At 35.5% G+C, this 24,027-nt stretch overlaps 1 protein-coding gene across 1 annotated transcript in view; it reads left to right on the top strand.

Moving 5' to 3' along the window:
- GALNT3 (polypeptide N-acetylgalactosaminyltransferase 3) overlaps positions 1-24,027 on the top strand; it is a 45,810-nt gene that overhangs the window by 12,707 nt on the left and 9,076 nt on the right. The window contains exons 2-7 of the mRNA XM_002749379.7: positions 10,137-10,757; positions 15,750-15,922; positions 18,717-18,866; positions 21,123-21,357; positions 21,801-21,918; positions 23,423-23,623. Coding sequence (XP_002749425.1) covers positions 10,243-10,757; positions 15,750-15,922; positions 18,717-18,866; positions 21,123-21,357; positions 21,801-21,918; positions 23,423-23,623 — 1,392 coding nt within the window. The 5' untranslated portion in view covers positions 10,137-10,242. The remainder of the gene's footprint in view (positions 1-10,136; positions 10,758-15,749; positions 15,923-18,716; positions 18,867-21,122; positions 21,358-21,800; positions 21,919-23,422; positions 23,624-24,027) is intronic.

Here is a 24,027-nt window from a genome sequence, read left to right on the forward strand (position 1 = left end):
AACTCAATGACTCTCTTAGTATCTGCGGCAAAGAGGAATGCTCTGTGGAGTTTCTGGAAAGTGCTGATAGCAGAATCACAATGCAGGCATCCAGGATTTTGAAATAAATATATTCTTCATATAACTTTACTTTTTGATAAATAGCTTTTGACTTGCTACTAGGTAGATACTGAATGCATAATTATGGAGTATCAGGTTACCATGTGGACCAAGTTTCCCATCATTATCTGGGAAAAAATCTAACCCATCTTGCCATAAGGTTGGCAATGTACAACAGCAGTATACCATTGAGTGGAAACAGTACATGAAACAGAACCAGAGCAGATCTGGATAGTATAGATAAGTTGCATGGACCAAGGACTCAGACTTCTTTGGTAGCAACTCCAATGGCATTGCTTCGTCTCCTTCAATTTATGCCTATAACTTCTTGGTGATTCCCTTAGTCCAGTTGTTAGAAGGAAAAAAAAAAAACAAAAAAAAACAAAACCTCAAACCTGATTTACAGATGAATCTGAACAATACACTAGTACTACCCAAGAGTAGACCTGTATAGCACTATGGCCCCACCCATGAGTAATTGTGAAGGATACTGGATGAGGAAAATTCTTCCTGTAGGCAGCGATTTGAACAGTAAATGTGGTTGTCCACTATGCCGGAAATGAAACATGCCTAGAATTACAGATCTATATTGGTCATCGATGAGTAGTTGTTAATGGTTTGTATGGTCAGAGCTTTGGAAGGAACAGGATGGGAAGATCAGTGACGAGGCAGTTAGATTGAGGAAGAGGTATGGGAATGAACCTTTCAATATGAAAAGACCTTGAAAAAAATTGTATTTCATCTGAGTGTATTTTACAAAAACACATCAATTGCAGAGGAGGCTCATAATAACCAACTGAACAAAATGACACATTATGGATGTCAGCCAGCCTCTCTCTCCAGCTGTCTCAGTGTTTGCCCAGTGGGCCCATGAACAGGGATCTTGGTGGCAAGACTGGAGCTGTGTATGCCTGGGCTCAGCAACATGGCTTCCCCTTTCTAAAGTTGACTGGGATAGCACTGCTGCTGAGTTCTTAATCTGCAGAGACCAGCACTGAACCCCTGCAGGGATCAGCCAGCCTCTGGGTGACAGGTTCATTACACTGGATTTCTTCCTTTATTGTCTATTCACTAGACTAGACAAATATTCTGGATATGGATTTGCCCTTCCTTGACATCACCAACATCTGTGGACTCCTAGAATGCTTAATGGCAGGGTGAATACAGAGTAGTAGGTAGTGTAAGAAAGAAGTCATACATATTCGTTACGGCCTCACAGCCAATTAGATAGGTGAGGATTATTGTAGATTTGCACATTTTTCTTTTTAAAATTTTTTTTCAATCAGCTTTCCTGAGTTCAATGCACATTTCTTTCTTTGCCTCTTACATTCAAGTGTTTATTTGTATATATTAACAATTTTCTTCTCTCATTTTCATTAAAAAATGTTAAATATAAGCTGTTGGAGATCAACTTTACAATTTAGTCTTTGGATAACAGAATATTTAGTGAGACTCTGACAGAATTTAAGGAGTAACTCAGAGTCATAGCAATGGCTACAATGGGTGTTAGGACTCTATGTCTCTCGTTTTTGAGGAGATAAAACTCTTCACTTATAAAGAAGGAAACAGACTTTGTGAGCTGAAATGTAGAATTGTGTTGTTATTGTACAGGAGTTTTAGTGTGTGGGAGAGTGGTGCATGTGGAAGCTGAGTAGTCAAAAGTGTAGCCTTTGCTGCTTATCAGTTTATTGTCTCTTAGTTCCAAATTTACTGTATTAGTCTTTTCTGCAATAATGGAGCTGGGCCTTGTAAATATTTTTCTGCTGACTCATGTAATGTTAAGCCTTGCCAGTAGAGGGCACTAGAGGGACACTGAAGTGGCTGAGGCTTCTCTTCATGGGTTCTGTGATGCTCCCCGGCTAAGCTCCCTCTGAGCACAGTTCTGAGCATAGTTTTCCTCCACTTCTCACTCCCCAGTAGGATTTTCTCCAGTACTAGGTACCTGCACAACATAGCTTTCTCTAGAGTTGGTGTCCCCCAAACACTGCACTTTCTTTAGAGCTTGATTTGGGCAACAATGGTGTACCCCTGCACCATAGACACCATGGACCTGCTCTATCATCCAAGTCAATGCTCCCCAAACTCTCTCCTCAGATCTATGCATGCCAACTGGGGGCCCCACAGGACTGGGTGTCTAGGGAGCTGGCTGCCCAACCTTTGTCCCAGGCAGCCAGCCCAAAGCCATTGTTGCCTGTGTGGCACATGAAAGTGCACTAAACTCCTGCAGGGGACAACCTCTGTGATTCCAGATTCCATTAGCAGCCAGCAGTTTTCCTCAGCACCTAGCTAGTTCTAGGGTTTTACCCCCAGATATGAATGGTCTTTTCTGGAACTTCTGGGGCAGATTTCTGGTAACTCCCATGAATGAAGTACTTCTATGACTTTTCTTCCTGGCAGTCAAAGCTAGGGCATCTCCATATACATTTCTGGATTCAGCCCTGTGAGAGGAGAGCTCTTCTTTGAATGCTTATTTCAGCCCTAGGGAGAGTGGTGGCCCCTTATACTCTATCCACGACTCCTATATTCTTTAGAATTCTCCTTAACTCCCACTAGGCAATTCCCTCTTACTTCAATCTTCTCTTAATAGTAGATTGTATTAAAAAGTCTCTCTTTTCAAATCACTGTGTGGTTTCTATCTCCTTACTATTCCAAAAGCCACCAACTATGTTTACAAGGTAAATCAATGGACAGATATTTTAAAATGCAGTGCCTCTGCCTAGGGGCGGTGGGGTGGGGGGATAACAGTTACGTAAATAATCTCTGGATCCACCTAAATCACTCCTCAAAATTCCTCTACTCTGTAGCATGCCCATAAATAATCAATATGTATCTTTCATATGTAATATAAAAGTCATTCACAGGTGCAGATGTGACAGGAAAGAGCGTGTGAGCCCCTGAGTTTGTGACTCCCTTGACAGGTAATGTAGTATCATAATTACTTGTTTGTGTCAAACTGTCAAGGTAGAGTTGGCTAGCTCACACATCAAGATTCTATCAGCAACCTTGAACATGTAGAGATGACAATAAGGGAGATGTTTATCTGACCAGTCATAGCTGAGAAGCTAGATGTCTGATCCTGTCCTCCTCAGTATTGAAACCTGTGTCTTACAGTTGCTGATGGTTAACTCTGTCACTCAGCGTTTTGTCTCATAACCTGCAGATATCTTTTAGGAAGCTGTTCTTTGTTTATAACAATTGAAAGTAGTTTAGTTATCCACTGGTGGCATTGCTCTGTCACTCAGAGTAACTCTACTTTGCCTTTAGCTGAGATCTTTGAGGTATGTCCACTACTGCCCGCTTCAGACAGAACGTGGCCATCCATGCAGCTTGCTTTGCATCACTGTTTGTTTCTTTTCATACATCCACAGGTCACTTACTGCTCAGAAGAAATGCTGCCAAGGATGTGAACATAAACTTAAACATAATCAAAACTAACAAACTACAGCAGTAAAACACCATGAGATTTGATTCCACCAATAAATGAAAGCAGAAATGATATTCTGCCACTTCTCTGTTCCCTAACATTTAACCAGTAGACGAGGGGCATATAAAAAACAAGCACTTCAAGGTTTATTATCTATAATTTATATTAGAGTATTGGGAGGTAATTTTGTATTTTTTCTGCTTAGTGTGGTTACCCCTAACTCTTTACAACATGTTTTAATTCAGTAGTAAGCAAGTTTTATATTACCAAATTAGACCTCATGACAATTACATTCATCAGGAAGCAGACTTTAAACTTCTGAAGTTGTTTTTTGTCACAAACACAGAAACAGAAGTGAAAGGAACCACTATCTTCTTATTTCATTAAATGTTACTTTTATGTAAAACTATACTGTTCTGCTTTTCACTACTTTAGAAAATTGTTTCCGTTGGAATTTTTAGGTTAAATGAACAATTAATATTTCTGCAACCCATGCTTCTCCACCTGGGACAATCACAATGGATCTTACCTTGATATTGTCCCTTCTCAATTTGCATTTATAAAAGATCCCCAGGTGATTCATAGTCACTTTAAAGTTTGAGAAGCTGTAGTCTAGATAGCTGAAGGCCACCACATTTTAGTTAGATTATTTTAAATTTGTGAGATTTCAGATGGAAGCATATTTTTACACCTGAAAATAATCCATCAATTTTAACAGTGAGTATCACAGCCAGTTAAAATTGTGTATATTGCTTTAGCTTTTCACTTTATGAACATTTTTATTAATGACTTTTACAATGTCTACATATATGTCAGGATACAGATTAATTAATTTTTAAAACCAGGTATCTGAATTTTACTCTTAGAAATTCATAGGAATTTAGAATTTTTTTTTTTAGTTTTTAAAAACTATTTTATGATTTTTGACTTCTCTTCCTCTGTGAATCTGATATTTGTTAATTAGCAAATAGCCATCTTGGATAGGTGTATTTAAAGGTTTTAGAAAGAGTACAAGAAGAACAAATCCTTTATCTCCTAATTATTTCCAATGTGCAAATATGACATATTATTTCCTGAGTGTGCTGTTGTGCTGATTTTTTTCTTATCGATGCTCAAACTTCTGAGTTCCACTGGAATTTGACTGTAGGAGAGATGTGTTTTGTTACATGAGGTCTTTACATAGGTCTTCAAATTTGGCAGGTAGTACTGACAAGGAACGTGGCATTATTACCAGAAAAAGGAATTAAGAATCCTGGTTTCATTTTACTCATTCATTTGTTGTGTATCTTTGGCTTATGTCCTTTATTGTTCAGGTCTCAATTATCCATTTTTATGATTGGAATATAATATTTATAACATGATTTACCAAATCATAATTTGCAATAAAACCTCAGTGCCTCATATACATCAGCATAAGTCCTTAGTCTTTTTAGAAAACTGCAGGTCTTTCTTGCTTTGAATTTTATCTTACCTCTCCATTTCTAAATAACTTCTATTCATTTGCATCAGGAATCTGTTTTGAAACACCTGCCTTTGGAGTATTAGAAATTAGTAATGTGGTTGCCTTTGGACAGATACCACCCTTATCAGGTGCTAGTTTTGATTTGCCCAAAATCTTGTGATCTAGATCAGTAATTCTTAATCCTTGCTGCTTATTAGAATTATCTGGAGAGCTTAAAGTAACAACAAAAGCAGACTGCACACCCTGCCCCTACACCAATTAAATCAGAGGTAAAGCTTAAGGCACTTTATTTTTTAAGAGCTTTCCACTAATGTATACCCATAATTGAAGATAACTGATGGAGATGCTTAATGTTGAGTGTCATTCAGCATTAATGGAAGCCTAATATTTCACATTAATGGCAAAATACAGAAAAGTGATAATGAAAAATCCCATCAATGTTGGAATCATTAAGTGATCAGGGTTGATAAGAGAAGATTAATCTCTTCAGAAATAGTCTGAAAAGATCAAAACATCATCTTCCCATTTCTAGACTCTGCCTCTGTAGGGTTCTCAACCTCCTAATCTTCCATTTTAAGATCTACAATCTTATTGCCAGTCTTTATTTCTAAAAAGATGCTTTGAACAGTTTTTAAAAATAATTTATCTGTAAAATGTTACCTAACAATAGGAAGCTACTTATAGTTTTTATCATTTTTCACCAGTTTTTTTCTTATTACCTTATATTTAGGATTTCAGTTCTTGACTCTTAAATACTTTATTTTAGATACTTTTAGTTAAAAGCTCAGGATTTTACATTGAAACTGAGTTTGAACACAGTTAGAAAAAATACTGGTCTTAAACAGAACTGGCTTGGCCAAGCCACTTAATCTCTTTGATTCTCCATATCTGTCAGTAAAATTGGAATAACAAGAATGAAGTGTAGTAGCTCATACCTGTAATCCCAGCACTTTGGGAGGCTGAGGCAGGAGGATACCTTGAATTTGGGAGTTCAAGATCAACCTGGGCAGCATAGCAAGACCTCATATCTACAAAAAGAAAGAAAGAAAAAAAGAAAAAGAATAATACTTCATAATATTGCTGGGAGAGTTAGAACTATGTATTAAATGTTATTTAATATCAGGGACCTAGTCAACATTTAACACAAGTTAAATATTGTTTTTGTTGTTGATTCTGATGAAATCTTGGTCCTCCTTCTTCCTTTTTCCAGTCATCAAATTTTCTGGATGCCTACTATGTTACCGACATTGTGGTATGTGCCAGGAAAAAAGCCATGAATAAGAGAGATGCTATCCTTGTCTTTCATGAGCTTTCCTTGACTCCTCTATTAGAAGCATTCCAAACTAAAACTGACTAATTGAGTGGGTCCTTACATAGATACACATGCACTCACAATGATAGGATTAAGAATTCCTCTAGTTTATTATTTATTCCTAAAAAAAGAATTGTTTTCTGTCTGCCTTATTAATTGTATCCTTCTTTTCAATTTCTGCCCTAGCCACAAATATGATTTCTGACATAACGTGTTTCAGGAAAACTATCACTATTGTGATAGTTCTGTCATATGCTCCTGTTCTGTGCATTCTCTGAACTCTTTTCTCATGTTCTGTCAAAATATCTCAGGGAGACCAGCTCAGTCCTTCTCAGATTCCTAATTTAGCCTACCTCTAGCTACAGAAAAAAATGAGTATTACTAGATAGCCCTGAGGAAGTGGATTTTTGGTAGTTGTCTTAGGAACAGAAAGGAGGTAAACAGAGGTTGATGAATATCTACAGTTAGAGGGGATGAGGTTGTGGTTCATCAACTGGAAACTACTTTCCTGGGAGACCCCAATATTTTTCCTGTTCTTATCTTCCTGGATGGAACCCCTTCGATGAGGTTGCTGCCCTATTATTCTGAAAGTGCCCTGAGTCCTAAGCCTTAGGATATTTAAGGCATGACTATCACTACTCTCTCGGCCAAGGTTCTCTTTTCATTTTTCACTGGAGTCCCTTAGGTCAGATCTAATGAAGTTCAGTTTTAAAGATCAACCAACTGTTACACATTTAACATCTCTCAAGTATGAGATAAGATTTTAAAATTATCTCCACTTGACATGGGTAATTTATCTGTGTTTTCATTTGTCTTTTTTTTTCTTTATATACTACCTCTTCATAGGATTGGAAAAATTGAACTTTTTTTTCAGTCTGTCTCTTTTGTTCTAACCTTAAATGTAGGTATTTCTCTGTCTTCTTTGTTTTACATTCTCTGAAGATGAACTCTTCTATACTCTAAGACTGACTCAAATTTTCATCTCAACTGCAGAGCTTTTTCCTAATTTCCAGTCTCATATATATGTTTGCTCATGCAAACTCACGTTGGAAGTTCCATTAGCATATCACATTTGCTATGTCCAAAACTGAACAAATTATCTCCCTAATACCTATGCTGAATCTATCCTTCTTCCTGCATTTCTTGCCTTTAAGAAGTTAATGTTATTCACTTTACTCATTTGTATTAGTCTGTTCTCATGCTGCTAATAAAGACTTACCAGAGACTGGGTAATTTATAAAGAAAAAGAGGTTTAATGGACTCACAATTTAACATGGCTGGGGAGACCTCACAATCATGGCAGAAGGTGAAAGATGAGCAAAGGCACGTCTTACATGATGGCAGGCAAGAGAACCATGTGCAGAGGTACTCCCATTTATAAAACCATCAGGTCTTGTGAGACTTATCCATGGCCATGAGAAACAGTGGGGTGGGCTGCGAAACCATACACATGATTCAATTATCCTCATCTAGCCCTGCCTTTGACATGTGGGGATTATTATATTTCAGGGTGAGAGTTGGGTAGGGATATAGCCAAACCATAGCACCATTCATCTTCCATTCTTCCCTTTCTCTCACCAAGTCTTATTGTTTGGTTACATTTCCTGGACTCTCTGGAAATCATTACACTCCATCTTCTGGCCCCCCTAACCTCTTTAATATCTATCACCTTTACTGGGTAGAAAACGTGATTTTTCTAAAAACAGAAATTTGATTATGATGTTTTCTTAAAAGCAGTTCTCTCCATTCCATCCATTTGGGACAAAATTGGTAAATTCCAAATTCACTGAAAGATGTACGAGGCTTTTTATGGGCAAATCCTTAACTGACCTTTGAGCCATATCAGTTGTCATTCTCCCCTTGTGCTTTCCGCTCCTGCTGCTCAAGGATTGACCATGCCTTTTCTTGCTTTTATGCTTTTGCATCTGACATTTCCTCTCTATTTTCCCTCCTGTCTACCTGATCAGATTCTGCTCAACAGTGTCATCTTTGGGAAATTTTCCCTAACATTTCTCCTGACCCTCTATGTCACTTTTTTTTTCTTTTAAGAGACAGAGTCTTGCTCTGCTACCCATGCTGGAGTGCAGTGGCACAATCACAGCCCACTGCAGCCTTAATCTCTTGAGCTCAAGCCATCCTCCCACCTCAGCCACCTGTGTAGCTGGGACTACAGGCATGCACCGCCACATTTGACTAATTTTTGTATTTTTTATTTTTTTGTCGGAAGGGGTCTTGCTATGTTGCCCAGGCTGGTCTCAAACTCCTGGTCTTGAGAGATCCTCTGGTCTCAGCTTCTTAAAGTTCTGGGATTATAGCTGTGAGCCATTGTTCCCAGGCTGTGTAGCTTTCTTAATCTCCTGTCATAGCACATATCCGCTCTCCTTTGTGGCTGCCCTTTGACCTCCTATGTTTCAATTCTGCTTCTTAAAGGTAAGGGCTTTCTTTTATTTTGTAGCTACAGCCTTACACAACATTTGACACATAATAAATTGCACAACTGTCATTGTGTGGTTCTGTAACTTCTTACATTCTTTTCAAAGTGAAAAGCTTAAGCAGTCATTTCATTTTTTACATGAAGTTCTTAAAGCAACCCACACTCAGAAATATTGGAATCTTACTTTCCTGAGCAATATATGTCAGAATTGGGGTTATCTTTTGGAGCAGAAGTCTCCACTTCATACTGAAAAGATACAGGGCACTCCGATTAGATATATGATATGAACTATGTTCTGCCAGTTTTATTTATTCTGCTTAAAATTTCCTGCCAAAAGCCAGAGAATGCACCGGAGAACCTGGTTTTCTTATTTCAAATTTTGTGAGAACTTTGGAAGATAAGCTGAAAAAGGTATCAAAGTTAATTTTCTTTGCTATAAATCATATCTTACTTAAAATACGTTTAGGCCTTAGGAAGAACAGACATTTTCCCTCCCCTTTGCCCCTGCAAATTTCTTGACTGGCTATCATGGCTCATAGTAAGTAATTGTTTCCTGAAAAGTCCTATTTTTCTTTTCCTTTGCTCCTGCTGGTGCATATTAGGGTTTAGTAAACTTGCTGTCCAGTCTTTGGGTCAATGAATTGCAAGCAATATTTTATCAAACTAAATTCTGCTTTTTTAACCTAATGACCTCTATAGCCTCTCTAGAGATACCTCAAGTAAAGCTGATGAATTTTCTTTTTGCTATGAGATTTTGTATTGGTGTGAGCTATTCACAATAGCTGTTCTATAATAACAAATTAAATACTCTCGATTTTCTTGTTTTTAGGGATTCCTTCAGGATTCATAAGTACTATTGGGTCAGAAAATCAGGGATAAGGATAGTTTACTTATTGATGAAACAGCTGTATCATCATAATTGGTTAAGCTGGAGTAGATCATAGTTTGAGGATAAACTACATAAAATGAAGGCCACTATTTTAGATGGATACCTGATAGTACCTATCAAGATACCCTTGCTTCCTTATGGAACTCTCTTTTTTGTAATTAATTTAATAAAGTCCTTTGATTTCTTGGTTATCAAGTAAAGATATTCTTTTTCAACTCAAAATATATTTATAAAAGTAATTTTATACACAGTGTATAGTGGATATTAGAGTTTAAAAAGAAAGTATTTTTAATGGAGAGGAATATCAAATATTTGCAGCCCCAATAAATTGTAGCAAATTGTAACAATTATTTTATTCTGAAAGTGTAATTTTCTTGAGGACAAGATATCTTTGCATTCTTGTTAACCATAAGAGTATGTTGGTAGCTTACCTTCAGTTGTTGGATAAGTGAATGAATTGAGCCATGCCTGTGGGACTGAATAACTACTAACACCATCTATCATTTCTTTTTATAGGTGGTGCCTTTTAAAGATACCTTCTTAGCAAATCTATGATAAAAAATAAAAGTAACGAAAGAAATCATAACTCTTATTTCTCAAGTGACAAGCATTTAATGTCAGAATGGCTCACCTAAAGCGACTAGTAAAATTACACATTAAGAGACATTACCATAAAAAGTTCTGCAAGCTTGGTGCAGTAATTTTTTTCTTTTTAATAGTTTTGGTTTTAATGCAAAGAGAAGTAAGTGTTCAATATTCCAAAGAGGAATCAAAGATGGAAAGAAACATGAAAAGCAAAAACAAGATGTTGGATTTAATGCTAGAAGCTGTAAACAATATTAAGGATGCAATGCCAAAAATGCAAATAGGAGCACCTGTCAGGCAAAGCATTGATGTTGGTGAGAGACCCTGTTTGCAAGGATATTATACAGCAGCAGAATTGAAGCCTGTTCTTGACCGTCCACCTCAGGATTCAAATGCACCTGGTGCTTCTGGTAAAGCATTCAAGACAACCAATTTAAGTATTGAAGAACAAAAGGAAAAGGAACGTGGGGAAGCTAAACACTGCTTTAATGCTTTTGCCAGTGACAGGGTTTCTTTGCACCGAGATCTTGGACCAGACACTCGACCTCCTGAGTATGTTGAAGAATATTTATTGTTTATTCTTTATCACCAGGCTTTGCAGGGGAGAAAGGAGTTAGCTAAGGAAATTGCCTGCTCTTTAGCTTCTCTAAGGCAAAAAAATCAACAAATACTGTTTATTTAACCTACTGTATTTATTTTTTGCTTATAACAATTGAGGCTACATAACCCTGTTTACGCTTGGTGAGGCAGTGCAGACATGAAAAGTTATTAGCTTGGAAATTGGAAAACTGAATTCTAGATATGACTGCTATCCACAAGGAAATCCTTTAGTCCTAAATTCTGTGGTTTTGTCACCTATTTAGGAGGAATTATTGGATAATTTGTATGGGAAATACAGAAGGTAGAGGAATTATTTCCATTTCTCTGTGTATTTCTATATAATAGAAATGCTAAAAAATATGCCAGGATTTTGGAGCTATTGGACAATATTTTATAGATTTATAAACCAGTTCTCAGACTTTGTGATTACTTTGACTCAAAGTCTTTGAGTATATAACTATATTTCAGAATGCCCTACTTTTTGTAAGCATTCTCTTGAAGGAGAATATTGTTACAATTACTATTACAACTATGATTATGTCTCTAGAGTTTTGTTAAGTTCTCATATCTATAAAGTTGTCTTCCTTTAGCAACTGAGAGGCTGTTTTTTTAATCCAGTTACTTTGTTTACCTGTTTCAAGTATACAATATTTTGACTAATATTTCCCCCAGGTTCTGTTATGCTGTCTCTTTGTCCTTAGTTAACCTTTTTATTTTCTTCTAGTCTGTGAGGAAAAGGCCAAATGCTGTATTTGAGCTGATATGGCTAAAATGAATTCCAGCACCAAGTCCTCAGTAGATTTTTTTTTTTTTGAGATGGAGTAGTTTGTTGCCCAGGTCTGAGGGCAGTGGCGTGATCTCGGCTCACTGCAACCTCCACCTCCCAGGTTCAAGTGATTCTCCTCCTTCAGCCTCCTGAGTAGGCTGGGATTATAGGCATCTACCACCACACCCAGCTAATTTTGTTGTATTCTTAGTAGAGACAGATTTTCATCATGTTGCCCAGCCTGGTCTTGAACTCCTGACCTCAGGTCATCCACCTGCCTCAACCTCCCAAAGTGGTGGGATTACAAGTGTGAGCCACTGCACCTGGCCCTTCCTCAGTAGATTATTTTTTAATTATTATTATTATTTTTTGAGATGGAGTATCTCTCCGTTGCCTAGGCTGAAGTGCAGTAGCACGATCTCTGCTCACTGCAACTTCCACCTCCCAGGTTCAAGCGATTCTCTAACCTTAGGCTCCTGAGTAGCTGGGACTGCAGGCATACGGCACTGTCTCTTGTTAATTTTTGTATTTTTAATAGAGATGAGATTTTACCATGTTGGCCATGCTGGTCTTGAACTTCTGACCTCAGGTGATCTGCCCACCTTGGCCTCCCAAAGTGCTGGGATTATAGGTGTGAGCCACTGCACCTGGCCCCTCTGTAGAATTTTAAGAGTACAAGACAGTACAAGAAGGATACTCTGTCTCAAAAACAAACAAACAAAAACCCAGTAAAAGACAAACTGTAAACAAACAGTGCCTAAGTATTTTGCTTTCTAGTTATTAGAGAATTACATCTGGCAGTGAACTTGAACTGTTGCGCTATTCTAATCTGATTGATTCAAGTTTAAGTTGCTCATAATTTTAAATGAATGTGTAAAGAAACTATAAAATATTCTAGATGTTATAACAAGGCGCATTATAGTTCCTTTTATATATTAATATATTATAATGTAGTATTGCACTTTACTGATTTGGGGGAAGGTTTTGACTGAAAAGTAATCTACATTAAAAATCAATAATTATGATTTTTATTCTTTTGACATGACAATCAATGCTAGCTCAAAATGAGCTTTTCCCCCCCAAGATAGCATTAAGAAGCTGTAATAATTTTCAGTGATATTAATCACTAAGTAAGTGTAAAACAACTAAGCACATTAACAACGTTTTTTAATGAGTGTAGTCTTTTGTGTTGAAGATGTAATTATTTCTTACTTTGGACAGGATTTTGTACAGGTGGTAAAGATTTGTTTTACTTCGACTGTAACCAATATAAGCAAAGAACACATTTTCTGAAGAATTGCTACCGTTTTCCATGCTCATTAGAAATATAGATCTAGTTTCTTCCAAAGCCAGGTGGTCATATGACTGATAAGTTAAGCATGTTTCTATATGCCAGGTTTTTCATATGGTTTGACTGAAATTATACAGTCACTTTGGCAAGTTATTTTAATTGCACTATTTTGAATATGTAAAACAATTTTCAAAGTATGCATTTAACCTGTTGTTTCAAAATGAATGATGTTTTTGAAATCATATTGTGAAATTTTATTACTTGTATTAATGATATAACATGACACTTTTAGTTGATATTGGTAATTATCAGTTAAGCAAATAAATCCTAGTTTAAACTGATGAAAAATCTTACAAGATTAAAGTGGTAACATTTTATTAGTGTAAATTTTTGTGAAATTTTATACTTTAAATCTTCAAAATTGTTTTATAATTCTTGATTAATAAATACTGTATTAATTAACTCCATATCAAGTAAAGGTAGGAAAAAATCTTAAACTCGGAATTTCACTTTCTCCTCAAAATGCTTAAAACCAATCATGAGTTTCCTCTTTTTTTCTTTAAAAATAAAAAAACAGTATGGAATTTTCATGATTTTTATTTCTAGTTGATGTTAGTTATAAACCTTTATGAGTTCAAAATGTAAGCTTATATTTAGTAGTTTGTTTCTGTGTAATTGTAGTTCAAGTATGTATATGAATAATTTGCAATTGAGCTTTTTTAAAATTGGTAGTTTATCCAAAAATAGAATAAATAATTTGCTTTGGTTTGTGAATGACAAAGAAGGTGCTTATTTCATTTCTGCTCATGCACCTGTATCATGCTTTGAAATCATGAAGAAACTGAAGAGTAATGCCACTTTCACTCAGAACGCACACTCTCCTTTTTCTACTCTGTTGACATCTTCTCTCGGTATTTTACTCCAGTCCAGCCCCTTTTTTATCACTACAAATATTCCATTTTAAAGACTTGCTCTTAGAAAAGGGTCTCAGAGACATTCCGATTGAGGTATGACCATAAAAATAATTAATTAATGGGATAATTTGTGGATCTTTTTAAGGGTGGTTTTCTCAGGCTTCTAATATCACACTAGAGGCTACAGTTTCCCATTTGGCCCTGGCAGAGCAACTGAAGTGTGTTGGACTCTTATCTCCATGAGTAAATGATTTACTGCCTTATCTTGGTGTTTTAGCAGCACTGTTTAATTGTTCACACACTGCATTTACTGTGCCTTTTGACTGTATGGGAGGATTTCATAGTCTGTGGTCTAAAACTGTACAGCCATTTATGATTTTTAAGTGGCCTTAAAGATATAGTTGCTTTATTTGCTTATTTTTCCCATAAACTACACACAGTTTTATTCTATGTCCCAGTGATTTGAAACCCTCTCCTATGGGTTTTTTCATTTAATCTTCACCTCACTTCAGCAGGCTTGGAACTGTGGTTATCTCTACATTTCTATCCTCAAAGCCTGGAGACTATACAGACTTACCTGCACCCCAGTGGCTTAATATGAAGATTTTTTTTCATTGTGGAAAGACATTACTATAAAAAATGAATTTGAGATCAATTTAAAACTAATGTTTTTAGCTAATAGATAGTACCACTAATTAGTCAAGGGTACTTAGAGTCTCTCTCCCTGTGCCCAATCAATGTTTCAGATGTTGATAGCAGCACAGGAATTTTAACATGGAGTTAGGTCTTTATTTAGATCTTTATTTCTATGTATGTTTTTTAAAAGGATTTTTTAAACGCTGGTCTTATTAAACAGTAGATCAAATGATTGGAGCAAAATCTTTAATATAACACATGGCAAATGGCAGCACTTAAGTATTTGCTGAATGATGAACATCATAAAAACTTAGGTTTAGGCTGGACGTAATGGCTAACACCTATAATCCCAATATTATGGATGGCTGAGGCAGGAAAATTGCTTGAGGCCAGGAGTTCAAGTCCAGCCTGGGCAACATCACAAGGCTGTCTGTATTTTAAATAATAATCATAAGAAGAAGAACATAGGTTTTACAGTAAAGCTATTTTTTTTTCCTTTTGGTTATGTATACAGATCAAGTAAATTGATTCAATAAACCTAGGAAAATATTTAAGAAACCTATATTACACACTTAGGAAAGTAATTAAAGATAATCTCTCTAAAAATGTTTCAGTAAAGTGGTACAAATTTTAAAGTTGCAAATATGAAAAATGGAAGATTTCTGCATCAAAGAAGAAAAACTTCGTTTTTATTTGAGCAATTATAAGGATTTGTCTTTGTTGTTGTTTTGAGATGGAGTCTCACTCTTGCCCAGCCTGGAGTGCGGTGGTACGATCTCTGCTCACTGCAACCTCCACCACCCTGGTTCAAGCAGTTCCCTTGCCCCAGACTCCCGAATACCTGGGATTCCAGGCATGTACCACTATGCCTGGCTTTTTTTTTTTTTTTAATTTTTAGTAGAGATGGGGTTTCTCTGTGTTGGCCAGGCTGGTCTCAAACTCCTGACCTCAGGAAATCCTCCTACCTTGGGCTTCCAAAGTGCTGGGACCTTACCCAGCCTGGATTTGTCATTTTTACATGCTGTCTATTGTAGGTTATTTTCATTATTTAAAATGTTATTTGTATTTAAAATTGTATTATTGAGAAAGTTTACAATAACATTTTACAATTCTTGCTATGTCATAATCCCTATTGGTGGACGTCATCTCTGAGTGAGTCTGTTGCTTATAAAAAATTTGTGTGATCTATTTACATTTGATATGGCACTAAGATCATCTCACATAGAAAAAAACTATCATTTTTCAGTGATAAAGATTAAATAATAATGTTAGCAATGGTATAACCGTGAAATAAAATAATAAAATTTTTAATTGTTTTCTACTTCTTTGACTTCTAGATGTATTGAACAAAAATTTAAACGCTGCCCTCCCCTGCCCACCACCAGTGTCATAATAGTTTTTCATAATGAAGCATGGTCCACATTGCTTAGAACTGTCCACAGTGTGCTCTATTCTTCACCTGCCGTACTGCTGAAGGAAATCATTTTGGTGGATGATGCTAGTGTAGATGGTAAGAAAGCACGTGCAAATTAGATTGTTTCCCGAATAAATCCATATGATAGTATCTAAAGTCTACTTGTTATATGGTGCTCTCTGTATGCCATCTCAGAGCTTGAATAATAAAAGTTTGAATAGTAAGTGTACTGAATGAAATTAGAATCTAAGGATGGACATATTCAAATATTTTCAAATGCAGAAAAGTATGAAACACAATTATTTGTAACTCTGTAGTCCTCAATGTGAGACTGTTGTTGTAAGGCACAGTGGTTAAGAGCAGACTTGAGCCTTGGAGTCGGGCTGCTTTGATTTGAATCTCAGCTCTTTTCATAACCAACTATATAACTTGGGCAAGTTACTCAACCTCTCTGCCATGATTTTTTTTTATCAGTAAAACTGGGAATAATACCATGTTAAATCAAACATATTTTGTGTCATTAATTTATAAATCACTAGGAGAAAACCTACAGCTAATTAAGTTAACATGCCATTGATTGTAAGAAGTATCTAATGATGTAGTTTAAAATTGAGGAAATACAGCACTAGTACATAACTTCTAGAGTTGTTTTAAAGACCAAATGGGTTAATATAAATATATCAATAAATAATATAAATGAATAATTAAAAATCACTAAAGAGTCACCAGGTTCTATTTTACTGGGTGTTCTTAAATATTCCAAGATATTATTTATAATGTTACCCAAATTATTTAGTGCATTTCCACTTAAAATTTGAAGTCAAATACTAAATTACACATTTTAAATTGGAATCACAAGGCTAATTTAACAAATACTGTAACTTGCTAAATTTTCAAATATCGTATTTTAAATATTATATCAAACAGATACAGATTATTTCAATGATTACACAATTTATTTCTTAACAAATCCAAGTTTGGAGTCAGATGTCTCATTTTATCCTTCCAGCAATCGCCTGTGATTGTAAGTCCTATTATCCTCATTAAAGAAACTGAGGTGCAGAAAAGGTAAAATACCTTGCCCAAGGTCACACAGCTAAAAGTAATTGTGCCATGAAGTGAAATCAGGGCATCTGATTTCATGTAGCTTTTTATTCTTAACCCCCACATAAAGGGTGTACATAGGAGCTAAATTTAGGGTGCAGATAGGAATTTACAGGAATTCATATGTTGTGAGTAAGTAATTTTTTTTTTTTTTTTTTTACAAATTCCAACAGTGAGAGGGTATATTGAAGGAATCTGTAGTAACTCCATTTAAAATAATTCTAATCAAGGATGTGGAAATTTTTGCAAGTCTCTTAAAACAGAAAATATTTGATTGTATTTTTTAAGATGAATTACAATTCTGTTTGTCTTCCTGAGAATTATTGAGGTAGTTAGAAGGTGCTAAACAGTTAATCTGGTCATTATTTTGAACTGCTTAGAAGGTGTTAAAAAGTTGATCTATTACTCTGAGACAACAGTGTTGAGATAGATTTATTTTTCCTCCATGTTTTGTTCCTGGACTTAACCTCTCTTATGAATGTTTACACTTTAAATAAGCAACTCTCTTATCTGAACCACTGGAGAATTGGAAAAAAGCATATATTATCACAGATAAAGTCATATACATTCACTTCTAAAATCTGGCAGAAACAAACTTTTACCCCAGGACATTTATTGATTTTCTTAATAGTCCCAAATCTTTTTGAGGCTATGTTTTGGGCCCAAGAAGGCCGCTTGAGGAACTGAACTTGACGAATTTTATACTCAATCAGAAATCAAAAATTTAATTGTGAAAAGCAGGCTTAAGAAATTGTTTAAGACTATGAACAGCTGGGTGCAGTGGCTCACCCTGTAATCCCAGCATTTTGGGAGGCTGAGGCCTGCAAATAGCTTGAGTTCAGGAGTTGCAGGCCAGCCTGGGCAGCATGATGAAACCCTGTCTCTTAACAAAACAAAACAAAAACTAGCTGGGCGTGTTGGCGCACACCTGTTGTCCCAGCTCCCTGGAAAGCTGAGGAGAATCGCTTGCGGCCCAAAAATGGAGTTTGCAGTGAGCTGTGCCACTGTACTCCAGCCTGGGCGACAGAGCAAGACTGTCTTAAAACAAACCAAACAAACAAAAAACAACACTTGATTGATATTTGTTAATAACTTTTTTAAAAAACCTGTAATCTCAACTTTTGCTTGTTACCAACCTCATCCAATTTGGGATATTGAATTAAAGTATATACCCAATACTAAAATTTACCTGTTTCATATTTTTACTGGAAAAAAATCTGTCAGGAGACTCCAAAGCTTTCACAAATTTTTCTGCTGAGTCTGTGTAGGAATAGTCCCAAACTGCTGTAGCCTGGACTTTCTGACTTGTCTCAACATTTTGGCCTTAAATTATTTTGATCCTTGCTTAAATATCAGAGATCTTTTGATATTTGACATTTTTATTTAAGCTTTCCAGATTTAAATATCAATTTCAAAGCACTGAATATCTTTTTGGCCAAATTCCATTTCTTCGACTCTTGTGGCCAGTCTTCTCAGACCTCTAAACGAGTCTTCTTAATGACTAGCATTCACTCCATTTGAAGTTTCTCACTTCCCTCCAAACACATTATATTTGTTGATAAGAAGTGTACAGAATCAGTATGTGTTACAGTAGTGATAATTTGCATAGATAACCTTTTTCCCCAGTAAGAAATAAAGGTAAATTTTTCATCTTACTGGTAGGACACATGCAACTGTTAAGATTACGAATTTGGAAGGATCATTGCTCTGTGGTTTCATTAGCTTTCATATGCTATATATGAAATAAATTTAGAAAGAGTTAATCCTGATTTTTTTTTCTTTACAGAGTACTTACATGATAAACTAGATGAATATGTAAAACAATTTTCTATAGTAAAAATAGTCAGACAAAGAGAAAGAAAAGGTCTGATCACTGCTCGGTTGCTAGGAGCATCAGTCGCAACAGCTGAAACGCTCACATTTTTAGATGCTCACTGTAAGTATATATGTATGGTTGTAACATTTTTCCTCCCTCTCCCTCTAATTTAAAAGGTAAGGAAGACTTTTCTTTTCTAAATGCCTAATTGCGTTTTCTTTCACAGCATTTTCAACTGGTGATTATAGCAATGACAGCCCAAGCAGATAGCAGCTCTGCAGAGAAAATTCCTTTCACTTACATAGAATTCTTACCCCCTTTGTGCTTAAGTTTTCTCAACTTTAATATTCTCCAGTTACTAGCTGTTCCAGCCAGTTATCCTTGCCTCTTTTTTTTTTTTCTTGATTGCTACACTTTAAAGTGAGTCAAAGCTTATTTAATATTTAAATATGGGTGGGCATGGTGGCTCATGCCTGTAATCCCAGCTCTTTGGGAGGTCAGGGTGGGTGAATCACTTGAGGTCAGGAGTTCAAGACCAGCCTGGCCAAAATGGTGAAAGCCCATCTTTACTAAAAATACAAAAATTAGTCGGGCATGGTAGCATGTGCCTATAATTCCAGTTACTAAAGAGACTGAGTCATGGGAATCGCTTGAACCCAGGAGGCAGAGGTTGCAGTGAGCCAAGATTGTGCCACTACACTCTAGCCTGGGCAACAGAGTGACACTCCATTTCAAAACAAATGAATGAATAAATGAATGTAAACCACCCTATCATTAAACTTTGTCCTAGTCCTGCTGCTTTTAATTTTTATATATAGTTTTTGTGTTTTTTCAAAAAAATTTGCAGACTCCTTGGCATAAAAAGGAGTCTGCAAATATTCAAAAAAAACCCCCACAAAACCAAAATATACTTATATATACAGTTTTTATGCCAATTTAGGGATGTCCCATCCCAACTTCTTTGGTATCTCTTCATAAACATTGTCAATTTTTGTTTGACTTTGTTGCTGTTGGTTTTTCTTTGTACTTTAATTTTTTCAGAGTCAAAGTTTTTAAAGCATTTAGAAAGCATTTTCAGAGTCAATGTATCATATGTATGCTAGGTATTACTAAAATGTCATTTAGCCCCTTGAGCTTTGAGTTTGGTGGGTGATACTCTGTATGAGTATCTAGCTTTGAATTGGTCAGTGCTTAGGTTGTGTTTCACCCAATAACTGGATTTGAGCACACATCGATTGTTACAGAAGGGCTTTTGGATGTTCTTGAGTTGCTTAGAGCCATCACATTCAGTTCTCTCTCAACACCAGACATTTCGAAAATGAAGAGAAGACTAAAGGTAATCCTAGAGAGGTGTTTTAAAAAGAAAAATACCATCTTCTGGTATTTCTTTTCCTTGTCCAAAATTACAATAAGATCATACTGGACATTCTTCCACACTGGGTGAATGTGTCTGATGGTCCTTCTGGACCATGACTTCTAAATTCTGCTTTGTGGGGAGCCCAGAATGGAACTGCGCATGAATTGTCTGAACTTGCTGTGTATTATGTAAAATAGCCTGGCCTGTGACCAGGACCCAGACCTATCATGGTATGGAACTCCTTCGCCCTCCCTTTATAGTAGGTCTGGAGCAGCTTTGAATGGTCCTTCTTCTCCATTTGTTAAAATCAGAATTTATACTGACTACTTATTTTCTCCTAAGAACCAGTCAGATAAATGAAGATTTCTATTACTGTACCTTACTAAGGGAGATGCATGTTTAAATAAATCAGAACACGTTTAGGGCCAGGTGACATGGAACAGCAAAAAGCTACCTTTAATTCATAGGCCATTTCAACACGTCATCTAAACTTTAAATACACTAGTGTTATTTTGCATATTTTGTAGAAGAAAGAAGGTCATCATCTGTAGGGGAGTTTTTCCAACTGTATTGAATCTTGTTTCAACTTTTTCATCCCACCCTTATCTCATCTCAAGAAACCTTTAAGAAAGCTCTCCTTCTGGAGATCTGTTGTACAACTTGGTGATTATAATTAATAATAATGTATTGTCTACTCAAAAATTGCTAAGAGTAGATCTTAGATGTTCTTACCACCTACTTCATAAGCCAATAGGGTGATGGATATATTAATTAGCTTGATTGTAATAATCATTTTACAATGTATACATATATAAACACTATGCTATACACTGTAAATATATAGAATTTTTGTCTTTTATATCTCAATAAATCTAAGGAAGAAAGAAATCTCCATTATATACATGTTCAAAACACAAATGACTCTGTTATTTTCATTTCTCTGCAAACCTTCACCTAAACAACTAAAGAAAACACATTCAGTGTTTGTATTGAATTAATTAAAATTCTGTTCCCTCCAGGTGAGTGTTTCTATGGTTGGTTAGAACCTTTGTTGGCCAGAATAGCTGAGAACTACACTGCTGTCGTGAGTCCAGATATTGCATCCATAGATATGAATACATTTGAATTCAACAAACCTTCTCCTTATGGAAGTCACCATAACCGTGGAAATTTTGACTGGAGTCTTTCATTTGGCTGGGAATCACTTCCTGATCATGAGAAGCAAAGAAGGAAAGATGAAACCTACCCAATTAAGTAAGATGATTGCTTACATTGAATATGTACACACTCTGCTTTATAGCAATTGCCCCTGAGGTAATTGATAAAGAGCACACACATTCTATATAAAGAGAATCTAAAAGTCATTCATTTATGGACTTATTTACACATGTTGTTGCTTAGTAAGAGGTAGCAGTAAGTGCACTCTTAGGTCTTCTTCATCAATCATTACTTAAGAATCTTGAAGGATGATTAGGAGAAGACATCTAATTTTGCCCCAATGGGAGAGGACATGAAGTACTCCTCACCACTCCAAAAATCTTGACTTTGAAGCTAGCATTTCTAGTTTTTATTAATCTGTATAAAAACTTTGAAAATGTGATGTGGCTTTAATTTTTGAATTTGATTCAATTCTTAAAATATGCTGTTTTATCTTGTTTAGTTTTTATAACAAAATTTGACTATGGATTATTTTTCAGAACACCTACTTTTGCAGGAGGACTTTTTTCCATATCAAAAGAATATTTTGAGTATATTGGAAGTTATGATGAAGAAATGGAAATCTGGGGAGGTGAAAATATAGAAATGTCTTTCAGAGTAAGTTTATGGAAATTAAATATAGCAGATATATTAAACAATAAAATATATTGTGTTCTAATTGGCTGGTACAGATGATTACAGATGTGTGAACTCTACCTTTTGTGCTTTCTAAAACTTAATTGCTAGAAATTTTGGAATAAGAATATTTTCTTTTAATATATAACTTAATATATGTATTCATTGTTGCCAATGTAACAAGAGGAATCACTTAAACTCCTGTGTCCAGGCAATAACACCAATTAATGCACTTGTAACTACTGAATTGCAGCCAAGATAAATATAATTAAATCTAGTGCTTCAGGAAATGAGTTGATTATCAAGGGAGTTAGAATGGAAAACCATTTATGTATAATTTTAAAGGACATTGGACTTAATTGTTTGGATAGAATAAGCTGGATATTTTTCTATACATAAATTAATATATTTTAAAAAGACTTTGGATACGCTCCATATGTACCTTATTTATTTGATTTTATGTTTCATTTTCTGCAGTAACTTTATCATTCATTTTTCATCTCTTAGGTTGGAATGTAGTGGAAAAAGAACAGAACTAGGTAGGAGTTAGAATATTTAAGTTCTGGCTCTGGCTTGCTCCATCACATACCAGCAGTGATGATCTTAGCCAAGTTTGAACTGCTTATGGCAGGGGTCTTGTTTATTCATTTCAGTATTTCCAACCCCTAGCACATGTTGGGTTACAAGCACAGTTTGTTGAGTTGAACTGAGTCTTCTCATTTGTTCAAGAAAGAAAGTAGATAAAGAGAACGTGATCACTTGCTCTACTACTAACACATACTATTAAATATGACTTATTTTCAGATTCTTTGCTTGGTGACTATGGCAGAGTCAATTATAAAGATATTTAAGTGAAAAGCCATGGAATTCATGATTTGCCATTTCATTTCAAATTAATGCAAATAAGGGTTTTTTGTTTTTTACATTTTCTCTCTAAATAGGCATGAATTTTTAAATAATCATCCACTACTTCACAAGTTCAATAGAATGGTCATTGGTAATAATGGCTATCCAAAATTGTTTTTCTTGGTTACAAAATTGAATATATAAGGGGTAATAGGGTCTGAGTCCACTTAAACCTAAGCTTAGAAGAGAAACTCTAGTTTAAGTGAAGTGACTATGTAAGCAGTTCAGACAGAAGTCAAATGCATAAGAGCCTTTAGTATTCTGTGTCTGTTAGAGAACTCACATAACTACTTGCAAAAAAAAAAAAAAAACACCTGGAATTAATTTTTATGAAAAATCTGAATTCATCATTTGGTTAACTTGCTGAAAATGTACTTCTTTTATCTTTGGTGTCTATGCCATTTAATAAAAATCATTCCTTATATTTAAGAACTTAAGTTGAAATGGCAGGGGACAGAGACTATTTGTAATATTGTAATCTCTTCTCTATTTTTGTTTTTAGTATCTTAAAGGTGAACTTAAAAGCAACACTGATTTTTCTAAAATACTGTAAATTTAAACAAATATCATTAATTATCAGGTATGGCAATGTGGTGGGCAGTTGGAGATTATGCCTTGCTCTGTTGTTGGACATGTTTTTCGCAGCAAAAGCCCTCATAGCTTTCCAAAAGGCACTCAGGTGATTGCTAGAAACCAAGTTCGCCTTGCAGAAGTCTGGATGGATGAATACAAGGAAATATTTTATAGGAGAAATACAGATGCAGCAAAAATTGTTAAACAAGTAAGTTAAAGCTAAGTAGTTAAAATGCAATAAAAATCTGTAACAAGTTCCCATGCCATTTTGCTTTGATTCATCTCAAGCATAAAACATCAAAATAAATTGAAAGTAGATTTGTAATTTTAACTCAATGTATGTAAGTTATGAATGCCAGTTTCCTTTTTTTGAGAAAAAAACTAAATAAACTGCTTTTGACAAATCAGGAATTCTACTTGATGTTTTTAATGTGAAAGATACTTTATTTTTGTTGCTGCCCGGTTCAATATTTTACTCAAAGAACATTAAGTAGAACTGGGTGTTTTTGTTGTTTGTTTGTTTTTTTACTGGTTTTAGGAGATATAACACCTAAATAAAGGTTCTAAGTGACTTTTTGCACTGGAGATAGAGACAGTGTCTTAAGTGGCATG

Source organism: Callithrix jacchus, chromosome 6 (genome assembly GCF_049354715.1).
Source record: "Callithrix jacchus isolate 240 chromosome 6, calJac240_pri, whole genome shotgun sequence".
Classification (NCBI taxonomy): Eukaryota; Metazoa; Chordata; class Mammalia; order Primates; family Cebidae; genus Callithrix; species Callithrix jacchus.